The 12,109-nt window shown below is 42.2% G+C and overlaps 1 protein-coding gene across 2 annotated transcripts in view; it reads left to right on the forward strand.

Moving 5' to 3' along the window:
• The window catches only part of LOC133548916 (transcription regulator protein BACH2-like), a 42,257-nt gene that overhangs the window by 28,240 nt on the left and 1,908 nt on the right, over window positions 1–12,109 (forward strand). The window contains exons 3-5 of one of the 2 annotated variants that reach the window (XM_061893864.1): window positions 2,728–2,808; window positions 2,881–4,011; window positions 8,159–8,365. In XM_061893864.1, the coding sequence (XP_061749848.1) occupies window positions 2,728–2,808; window positions 2,881–4,011; window positions 8,159–8,365 (1,419 nt within the window). Of the gene's footprint in view, window positions 1–2,727; window positions 4,012–8,158; window positions 8,366–12,109 lie in introns of both variants that reach the window. The other variant, XM_061893863.1, reaches the window with a different exon arrangement.

Below are 12,109 nucleotides of genomic sequence, written 5' to 3' on the forward strand. Positions count from 1 at the left end.
GTGTTGGCCTTGTTCATATGGCCACCCGTAGTGTGACATGTATGGCTGTTGAGTAAGTTTGCCCTTCATTGAAATGAACATGATCATTAAAACTGGCAATGATCGGAGGGGAGGAAATCTTAACTTGACATCTTCAACTTCAGACTATTATTAACTCCCCAAAGGCTACAATATATTTGCAAGGCCATCATCAAGAAAGATATTTAAAGCGAAAGTCCATCTTGTGAGACGGTGTCGGCCAACCCAGGAGGCCAGCTCAGCTGTTCTGGCAATCAAATGGGGAAATGCTCGCTTTTTCACTCGAATAGTGAGTTCAAATATTTTATTGTTTCACTTTTAATTAGTTTTTTTGCATTTTTAATTTTGACAGCACCGCATAAGATATGTTTTAATTGCTGATGCGATTGAATTGATTTTTAAATGCGGCAGAAAAGAACCCGTTTTGTACACTGTTGATGTGCTTCAATGGCCAGTAGTGTTTGAATGTGTTCCTGCATAGTAATTCTCCAGCCATTGTCATGTGGTGATATCCATGATGCTGTCTTGAGAGGTCATCACTGAAGTGGGACATCACTGAAGGCCTAGGTGGGAAAGGCACAGCCCGCCACTGATTCTAAGGATGTAAGGATATCAACATTTCATATCACGGTGACTCTCACCAATATTTCCACGGTTATTATTATTTTCATGATATTGTTGAATGTGCTCAAAGAGTACTCGTACACCTATGTACGAGTTTGTTTTCAAAACTGACATACAATGAAAAGATAGCCACACAAAATACTTTCTTGGCAGAATAAATATGTTCTATAAAAATATAGTTCTAGTGACTTAAGGGTCATTAATAGTACTGTACTTTCCGGTCTATAGAGCGAACTGGTATTTAAGACGCACCCACCAAAATGTAGAAGACAATTCATATGTTGACTCACATCAGCTGCACCTCGGGAAGTCCTGTGAAGAGTGCTCAGAGACTACAGGGTATCAGACCGCCTGATCGTGGTGGTTAGGGGCCGCTCCCTGTGTGATCTGTGGCACAGCTCGGTCCGCATCGCCAAGCAAGGCAGTAAGTCGTACTTGTTCCCAGTGAGGGTTGCATTCCCTTCGTCACAGATTCTGTATACAACTTTTTTGGACAGAATGTCAAGGTGCAGTCAGGGCGTTGAGGGGATCTGCTTTGGTGACTGCAGGTTTAGGTTTCTGCGTTGTGCAGATGATAGTATGTGCTCCTGATGGCTTCATCTGGCCAGGATCTTCAGCTTTCACAGGATTGGTTCGCAGCCGAGTGTGAAAATAAGCACTTCTAAGTCAAAGTCCATGGATCTCGTCCGGTAAAAGGTGAAGTGCCGTCTCTGGGTTGGGGAGGAAAACCTGCGCCAAGTGGGGGAGTTCAAGAGGAGTTCAAGTACCTCAGGGTCTTGTTCACAAGACTATAAGCCGCAGATATATATCAGTACAAAATATTTTGTAAATGTTTATTTGCATACCTTAATTGGTCCCGAAGGGTGCCAGTAACATGGCAGTAAAACGGCTGATCAAACAAAACAGAAGTCATCATAATGGACCCACTAGATGTGGAAGGTCGCTCTCCAATCAGCTCAACAGACTCCATAACTCCACCCTGACATCTTGGTGAATTTATAAAACTGAAACAATACAAAAATAAAAGTCTTTGTTGTCAGGAAGTGCTGGTGACGAACCCCAAGATGCAGAGATGGCAGGAAAACATGATTTTAATGTCAAAAATGCAGGGAAAACACAAAGCAGGAACCAGGAGACAGGAAAGCAGGATACAGGATTCAAGGAAAACTGGAGACAGCAAACAGTCTACAGCACTGACTGGAGGGCGAGGCAGGGATCTGAAAGCAGAAAATTCAAAGTTTGTAGCTGGTGAAGCTGATCCTCACAATGATGTATTCATCGCTGACAGATGTGGAGCATTACATGATCATACCAGCCGCTCACTCGCTACAATGCTGAATATTAATATTCATGGCCAACAGCCTGTACAAACCCCGTTTCCATATGAGTTGGGAAATTGTGTTAGATGTAAATATAAACAGAATACAATGATTTGAAAATCCTTTTCAAGCCATATTCAATTGAATATGCTACAAAGACAACATATTTCATGTTCAAACTCATAAACTTTATTTTATTTTTTGCAAATAATAATTAACTTAGAATTTCATGGCTGCAACATGTGCCAAAGTAGTTGGGAAAGGGCATGTTCACCACTGTGTTACATCACCCTTTCTTTTAACAACACTCAATAAACGTTTGGGAACTGAGGAAACTAATTGTTGAAGCTTTGAAAGTGGAATTCTTTCCCATTCTTGTTTTATGTAGAGCTTCAGTCCTTCAACAGTCCGGGGTCTCCGCTGTCGTATTTTACGCTTCATAATGCGCCACACATTTTCCATGGGGGACAGGTCTGGACTGCAGGCGGGCCAGCAAAGTACCCACACTCTTTTTTTACAAAGCCAGGCTGTTGTAACACGTGCTGAATGTGGATTGGCATTGTCTTGCTGAAATAAGCAGGGGCGTCCATGAAAAAGACGGCAATGATGGTTTCTTAGTTCTCTGTGTGTCCTCCTCAACACTTCCATGGTTTTAATCGACACTTACGGGGATCCCAAAGTAGCGCAAGATATTGCACAATATGACCACTTACTCTGCTTTTAATTGAGTGGAATGTGTTGATAAATGCCTCTGCTTCCCTTCTAGGTGACCGCCAAGGGCTTCGCCCCTCTGCTCCAGTTTGCCTACACAGCCAAGCTGGTGTTAAGCCGAGAGAACATCCACGAGGTTATCCTCTGTGCCGACTTCCTGGGTGTTCACAACCTGGAAGACTCATGTTTCCGCTTTCTTCAAGCGCAGCTGCAGAACAACAGCCAACTGAGCAGGAACGGCAAGGTGGAATACGACGATGACGTCCCAGCCAATGACGCCGTCTTCTCCGAGGCGTCATACTCGGACGATTCTACGGACAGCAGGCGGCATAGCAGTCATGTAGCAACCCACGAACCGCTTCCCGCAGACCTTCCGAAATATATGAACTATCAGTATCAGCACAACGGTGAAACTCATGATGACGATGACGCCATCTTGGCCAACCATTCCTCTGGCAGCCCACCAACCCCTCTTAGCCCCTCCAGGATCAAAGAGGAACCTGTGTTTCAGGACGATCGGAGTAGATACAACCCAGAACTGTGTACAGAAGAAGTGCTGGAGATGGAGCTAGAGGTAGAAGGGGTTCCAGTAGCAGAAGAAAATTCTCCGAGCAGCCGCTCACCTTCCTCCTCCTGCCTGCATTCCTACCTCCAAAGAGGAGGGCTGGATCTTAGCGGCATGCCGAACACGACCATCGAGCAGCTGCTTACCAATAGACTGTCCTTCAACCACTACAGGGAGGTCGTTAAAGACAGGCAGAAAGACAAAAGGGAAATAATGGCAAACGATGTTGAACCCACAACTCTGACCAGCATGGCACCTACAGCCTCCTCGTCCAAAAATGAGGCGGAGCTTGACAGACGCAGTGTCATTTTCTCGTCGGCGGCAAATGAGCAAGCGATGATGGCCCACTATGGGAACGAGATCTCAGGCGCCATGCAGGGAGCACCACTTTCTTCTGGCAGTGCATGCCGCGCTCCTGTGAAGGCCTCCAACCATTCCCCAGCACCGTCCGAGCCAAGAACGCAGACTTCCAGCTCGCATTCTTCCTTTTCATACCCGGAAGACGGCGGGAGCGGCAGCCCCTCGTCCAGCCTGCAGCAGTTTGACTTGTCCCTGTCGCCACAGTCTGGTTCCATCTCCGGACTCTCTCATTGCCTGGCTGGCATGGTGGAGCAAAGGGACACCCGCTGTCGGGAGCTTGTTATTTCTCAGGGTTGTGCCAAGATCAAAAGTGAGCAAGGGTTTGGTGCCAGTGAGGAAAACTCCAGCGATGAGTCAGGCTCTTTCTCAGAGGGAGACAGTGAAAGTGGCCTGACCAGAGTCTCTGGACTTGAGGTTAGTGTCATGTATTGTCTACAAAGCTGCTATTATAAAATCATGTATTATAGATAAGGATGTTTTATGCTGCCGATTCCAATACCAATCTTCCATGAGCGGAAACAGCCAATACTGATCGGGGTGGGTACTGAATCCTGAACTTTGTGAGCACCAACTGAATCCTGCCTGTCTTCCTGGGCACCGGTTCAAGTAAATCCATTTTCAATGCTAACAAAGTAAATGACTCAAAATACGATCCAACGTAATTAAAGAACGGTTCCCCTTTTCCAAAAATGCTTTAGTTTGATGCTAATATACGTTGTCTTTGCTATTGACACGCTCCTGATTAGCATGTATGAGTTTACGTGGCGATTTCATCCATCCATTTCCTACCGCTTGTCCCTTTTTGGGGGGGGGCACTGGAGCCTAACTTGGCTGAATTCAGGTCGAAGGCAGGTTACACCCTGGACAAGTCGCCACCTCATCACAGGGCCAACACAGATAGACAGACAACATTCACACACTAGGGACCATTTAGTGTTGCCAATCAACCTATCCCCAGGTGCATGTCTTTGGAGGTGGGAGGGGCCTATCCCCAGGTACATGTCTTTGGAGGTGGGAGGGGCCTATCCCCAGGTGCATGTCTTTGGAGGTGGGAGGGGCCTATCCCCAGGTGCATGTCTTTGGAGGTGGGAGGGGCCTATCCCCAGGTGCATGTCTTTGGAGGTGGGAGGGGCCTATCCCCAGGTGCATGTCTTTGGAGGTGGGAGGGGCTTATCCCCAGGTGCATGTCTTTGGAGGTGGGAGGGGCCTTTCCCCAGGTGCATGTCTTGGGAGGTGGGAGGGGCCTCTCCCCAGGTGCGTGTCTTTGGAGGTGGGAGGAAGCCGGAGTACCCGGAGGGAACCCACGCAGTCACGGGGAGAACATGCAAACTCCAAACAGAAAGATCCTGAGCCTGGGATTGAACCCAGGACTACTCAGGACCTTCGTATTGTGAGGCACATACACTAACCCCTGTACCACCGTGCTGCCCATGGCGGTTTCAACACTTCCGAATTTGTTGATGAAAACTACAACTAAGATGCCATCAAACAGCTGGTGTGTAATAAGTACAATACTTACAGTATTAACACTTATTAGGTAGCAACACAAGACTAAACAGCAAAGAGTGAAGTAATAAGCCAACACACCACAAACTACAGAGTAGTGCCATCTAACGTCTTGCACTTGCAACTGTCATTGAGACTCAGAAATGTGTAATAAAAGAAGATATAGCAACTGGACCATAATCAGCTCATTTTTCAATGTTCAAATTCCTAAAAAGATTTCCTTCTGAAAAACAAACTCTGGCATTAATTCCTTGGTCACAGGAGGACTTTGAGGGCAAAAACCACAGGGTTTAAGAGAGTAGTTTAATATAACTGTGCCTTCATTCTGTGCTTTTGCAAAGTTTGAAAACTAATGTACAGTACGGACCAAAAGTTTAGACGCACCTTCTCCTCATTCAATCTTTATTTCCATGACTATTTACATTGTAGATAGTCACATCAAAACTATCTATGAACACATGTGGAGTTATGTACTTCACAAAAACAGCTGAAAACATGTTTTATATTTTAGTTACTTCAAAAAAGCCACCATTTGCTCCGATTACCACTTTGCACACTTTTGGCATTCTCTCCATGAGCTTCAAGCACACCTGTGAAGTGAAAAGCATTTCAGGTGACTACCTCTTGAAGCTCATGGAGAGAATGCCAAGAGTGTGCGAAAAAGTAATCAAGGAAAAGGGGGTCTATTTTGAAGAAACTAGAATATAAAACATGTTTTCATTTATTTCACCTTTTTTTTTCGTAGTGTTGATTGATAGTTTTGATGTGACAATCTACAATGTCAATAGTCATGGAAATTATGATTGACTGAGGAGAAGGTGTGTCCAAACTTTTGGTTTGTACTGTCTGTCATTTAAATTAAGTTAGTGTTTTTTAAACCTCATAAATGTTGATATAAAACAAGTTCAATGATAAGGTTGCTTGAATCAAATGAAGAATGTTTTAAGACGGCCTAATACACCTTGTCACGTCTGGAACGCATATTGATGCACGAAGGTGTCACCCCCAGATGCAGCAGGACCACACAGGCAGGATAGTAGGTAAGAACTCATTTTAATATACAAAAAGGTAAACAAACACTTGTACAAAACAGCAAAGTAAAAGTGTGCCGGAGCGCACGAGAAGCTAATGCTAAACTAGCATCGAGTTTAAAGTGTCCGAAAAGCGCGTGCCGAGCGCCCGGAAGCTAAGACGTGACTTAGCAAGCAAACAAGGACTAGATCAACCAAAAGGTGAATGTTGCATATAGCAAATGAAACATCCAGGACGAACACAGGTAGCAGGCATGTTTAGATACTCAAACAATAATCAAAAACAGGTGTGTGTCAAAAAGTCAGGGCAGGTGGAACAAATGAGGTAACCATGGAGATAAGACTAAACAGGAAGTGCTCAAACTAAGGGATCGGAAGAGTCCAAAAAATAATCAAAACACCAAAAGGGACTCAAAACACAGACTAAAGATATGATCCGGGAACCGGAGGACAACACACCTCTTATTAAAAATGCCTCCTTCCACCTGAACTCTTGACTCAGCAAACCACAGACGCCATCACAGCTCACCTTCAAGCATTCACACACACACCACCAACATTTTGAAGACCAAAGATACAATTATAATAAACAACACAGGAGAAAGTTATGTATAGCTTTAAGTTTTGCATCTCACTGCCCGTAACTGTGGTGCACTCAAGGGCCCTCGACCAGTTTTTGCTGCGGGGTCGTTCTCCCAGGAAGGCAGACAGACTACTCGGGACATGGCCTTCAGGTAAAAACATGATTTAACTTTCACCAAAAGAGGAACAAACAAAAAGGTAAAAACACAACTTAGACCTAACTATGGACAGGAAGCAAAAATGTCTAACTATGAGATGAATCAATAAAAACTTAGTTGGCATGGCATGAAGCATGAAACTACGGCAAGGCATGAAAGAAGTCAGCACAGAGCAAGAAAAGAACACAATGATGCCAGAAGGACTGACTGGAAATGACAAGCTTAAATATTGATGTGGTGATTGAATACAGGTGTGTAACTTCAAATGAATCAGGTGCGTGAGTCGTGAGGACAGGTGAACTGATTGGTAGTCATGGTGACGAAACAGGGGGTGAAAAAACAGGAACTTAAAGAGTCCAAAGGTCAACAGAACATAGCTGAACAAGACTTGATCAATAGACATGACAATAATCATCTAATCATAACAACGATGTATTATTATGATTTATATGATCAATGTTTGTGAATCAAAGTTAAAGTAGCAATGATTGTCTCACACACACCCACACACACACACACACACACACACACACACACACACACACACTAGGTGTGGCAGAAATATTCTCTGCATTTCAACCATCAGTAATTCCTACTTTACACTCTGAAGTCGGGGGGATTTTGACATTTATTTACATTCATATTTAAATGATTAATGATGATTTAAATTCATATTCTGGCCACTTTATATTGAATTTGTTGGCGCACAAAACATAATTTTAAAACAAAATATCGATCCAAACACTTCGGTATCATTTATCTACTGATACTGATATGCTGTGTATCGATAGTATCGACATCTGGATCGATCACCCCTATTTCATGTTGAAGCTATAGCTTTATTTTCATTATAACTATTGTAACTGGAAGTATTCATCCATCCATCCATGTTCTACCGCATATTCCCTTTTGGGGTCGCTGGTGCCCATCTCAGCATGTATTCATTGAGTACAATTGTGGCGGACTTTAAATCCCCAAATGCAATAATAGTGACGTTGTTTGTCATTCCTAACTCAGCACCACCATCTAGTGGATGATAAACAACATTGCATGCAGTTTGATAAGAGTGAGGTGTTTAATGCTGCTGCCATGATCATTATTATCTCATAGATATTATTGTTGTTGTTCAATGTATTATCTGACATGTAGATGATGAAATATTCTTTTAACACTGATCAAATCCCAGTTGACTTCATGCATGATGAAGTATTTGGAGTAAAAGTCTGTCATGTTCCATCTTCAATGAGGATGAATACATGAATGTGTGGACGTGTGGTCTTTCAGGTCAAGCTGCCTTTCCCCGTGGATCAGATCACCAACCTGCCACGCAACGACTTCCAGGTGCTGATCAAGATGCACAAGTTGACCTCGGAGCAGCTGGAGTTCATCCACGACATCCGCCGCCGCAGTAAAAACCGCATCGCTGCCCAACGATGTCGCAAGAGGAAGCTGGACTGCATCCAGAACCTGGAGTGTGAGATCCGCAAGCTGGTATGTTGACACAAATATGTCAAAGTGTACAACAGGAAGACATTTCTTCTAATGGCCTTTTCAAAAGATGCCTCTTAAAGTGTCAAACTGGCAGGTGTTTGATAAAAAGCTAGCAGGTGTCGAGTCACTCAATCTTGGATTCTTAGGCAAGTACTAGCAAATATTTGGCAAAAAGCTGGCATGCTAGCAGTTAGCATACTTCAAGTAACAACAATCTAGACTCATCATGTGAGTGTTGGTAAACAAACTCATCATGTGTGTGTTGGTAAACAAACTCATCATGTGTGTGTTGGTAAACAAACTCATCATGTGTGTGTTGGTAAACAAACTCATCATGTGTGTGTTGGTAAACAAACTCATCATGTGTGTGTTGGTAAACAAACTCATCATGTGTGTGTTGGTAAACAAACTCATCATGTGTGTGTTGGTAAACAAACTCATCATGTGAGTGTTGGTAAACAAACTCATCATGTGTGTTGCTAAACAAACTCATCATGTGTGTGTTGGTAAACAAACTCATCATGTGTGTGTTGGTAAACAAACTCATCATGTGTGTGTTGGTAAACAAACTCATCATGTGTGTGTTGGTAAACAAACTCATCATGTGAGTGTTGGTAAACAAACTCATCATGTGTGTGTTGGTAAACAAACTCATCATGTGTGTGTTGGTAAACAAACTCATCATGTGTGTGTTGGTAAACAAACTCATCATGTGTGTGTTGGTAAACAAACTCATCATGTGTGTGTTGGTAAACAAACTCATCATGTGTGTGTTGGTAAACAAACTCATCATGTGTGTTGGTAAACAAACTCGTGTGTGTTGGTAAACAAACTCATCATGTGTGTGTTGGTAAACAAACTCATCATGTGTGTGTTGGTAAACAAACTCATCATGTGTGTGCTGGTAAACAAACTCATCATGTGTGTGTTGGTAAACAAACTCATCATGTGTGTGTTGGTAAACAAACTCATCATGTGTGTGTTGGTAAACAAACTCATCATGTGTGTGTTGGTAAACAAACTCATGTGTGTGTTGGTAAACAAACTCATGTGTGTGTTGGTAAACAAACTCATGTGTGTGTTGGTAAACAAACTCATCATGTGTGTGTTGGTAAACAAACTCATCATGTGTGTGCTGGTAAACAAACTCATGTGTGTGTTGGTAAACAAACTCATGTGTGTGTTGGTAAACAAACTCATCATGTGTGTGTTGATAAACAAACTCATCATGTGTGTGCTGGTAAACAAACTCATCATGTGTGTGTTGGTAAACAAACTCATCATGTGTGTGTTGGTAAACAGACTCATCATGTGTGTGTTGGTAAACAAACTCATCATGTGTGTGTTGGTAAACAAACTCATCATGTGTGTGTTGGTAAACAGACTCATCATGTGTGTGTTGGTAAACAGACTCATCATGTGTGTGTTGGTAAACAAACTCATCATGTGTGTGTTGGTAAACAAACTCATGTGTGTGTTGGTAAAAAAACTCATCATGTGTGTGTTGGTAAACAAACTCATCATGTGTGTGTTGGTAAACAAACTCATCATGTGTGTGTTGGTAAACAAACTCATCATGTGTGTGTTGGTAAACAAACTCATGTGTGTGTTGGTAAACAAACTCATCATGTGTGTGTTGGTAAACAAACTCATCATGTGTGTGTTGGTAAACAAACTCATCATGTGTGTGTTGGTAAACAAACTCATCATGTGTGTGCTGGTAAACAAACTCATCATGTGTGTGTTGGTAAACAAACTCATCATGTGTGTGTTGGTAAACAAACTCATCATGTGTGTTGGTAAACAAACTCATCATGTGTGTGTTGGTAAACAAACTCATGTGTGTGTGCTGGTAAACAAACTCATCATGTGTGTGTTGGTAAATAAACTCATCATGTGTGTGTTGGTAAACAAACTCATCATGTGTGTGTTGGTAAACAAACTCATCATGTGTGTGTTGGTAAACAAACTCATCATGTGTGTGTTGGTAAACAAACTCATCATGTGTGTGTTGGTAAACAAACTCACCATGTGTGTGTTGGTAAACAAACTCATCATGTGTGTGTTGGTAAACAAACTCATGTGTGTGTTGGTAAACAAACTCATCATGTGTGTTGGTAAACAAACTCATCATGTGTGTGTTGGTAAACAAACTCATCATGTGTGTGTTGGTAAACAAACTCATCATGTGTGTTGGTAAACAAACTCATCATGTGTGCTGGTAAACAAACTCATCATGTGTGTGTTGGTAAACAAACTCATCATGTGTGTGTTGGTAAACAAACTCATCATGTGTGTGTTGGTAAACAAACTCATCATGTGTGTGCTGGTAAACAAACTCATCATGTGTGTGTTGGTAAACAAACTCATCATGTGTGTTGGTAAACAAACTCATCATGTGTGTGTTGGTAAACAAACTCATCATGTGTGTGCTGGTAAACAAACTCATCATGTGTGTGTTGGTAAACAAACTCATCATGTGTGTGTTGGTAAACAAACTCATCATGTGTGTGCTGGTAAACAAACTCATCATGTGTGTGTTGGTAAACAAACTCATCATGTGTGTGTTGGTAAACAAACTCATCATGTGTGTGTTGGTAAACAAACTCATCATGTGTGTGTTGGTAAACAAACTCATCATGTGTGTGTTGGTAAACAAACTCATCATGTGTGTGTTGGTAAACAAACTCATCATGTGTGTGTTGGTAAACAAACTCATCATGTGTGTGTTGGTAAACAAACTCATGATGTGTGTGTTGGTAAACAAACTCATCATGTGTGTGTTGGTAAACAAACTCATCATGTGTGTGTTGGTAAACAAACTCATCATGTGTGTGTTGGTAAACAAAAATGGCACAAAAGTTAACACACCAACTGATAGCATCTTGGAATTAAAAGTAGGAACATTCTTTACTAGAGAAGTGCTCCACAAAAGTGGCAATTTGTGTAAACGGGGAATATTTCACACTTGATGAAATAATAACCTGAAAAAGTGTAATGTTATAAAACAAATATGGGAGATGAGTCTACAAATCTACTGTAAATAATACTGTACATCATCAGTGGATCTTTTGTAAATAATAGTGTACATGTGGGCAGGTGTGTTAATAATTAGGGTGTGTGTACGTGTGGGCAGGTGTGTAAATAATTAGGGTGTGTGAACGTGTTCGCAGGTGTGTAAATAATTAGGATGTGTGGGCAGGTGTGTTAATAATTAGTGTGTGTGTACGTGTGGGCAGGTGTGTAAATAATTAGGGCGTGTGAACCTGTGTAAATAATTAGGATGTGTGTACGTGTGGGCAGGTGTGTAAATAATTAGGATGTATAGGCAGGTAGGTGTGTGAATAATTAGTGTGTGTGTACGTGTGGGCAGGTGTGTAAATAATTAGGGCGTGTGAACCTGTGTAAATAATTAGGGTGTGTGTACGTGTGGGCAGGTGTGTAAATAATTAGGATGTGTGGGCAGGTGTGTGAATAATTAGGGTGTGTGTACATGTGGGCAGGTGTGTAAATAATTAGTGTGTGTGGGCAGGTGTGTAAATAATTAGTGTGTGTGTGGACAGGTGTGTAAATATTTAGGGTATGTGGGCAGGTGTGTAAATAATTAGTGTGTGTGGGCAAGTGTGTAAATAATTAGTGTGTGTGTGTGTATGTGTGGACAGGTGTGTAAATATTTAGGGTATGTGGGCAGGTGTGTAAATAATTAGTGTGTGTGGGCAGGTGTGTAAATAATTAGTGTGTGTG

This window comes from Nerophis ophidion, linkage group LG03 (genome assembly GCF_033978795.1).
Source record: "Nerophis ophidion isolate RoL-2023_Sa linkage group LG03, RoL_Noph_v1.0, whole genome shotgun sequence".
NCBI classification, from domain to species: Eukaryota; Metazoa; Chordata; class Actinopteri; order Syngnathiformes; family Syngnathidae; genus Nerophis; species Nerophis ophidion.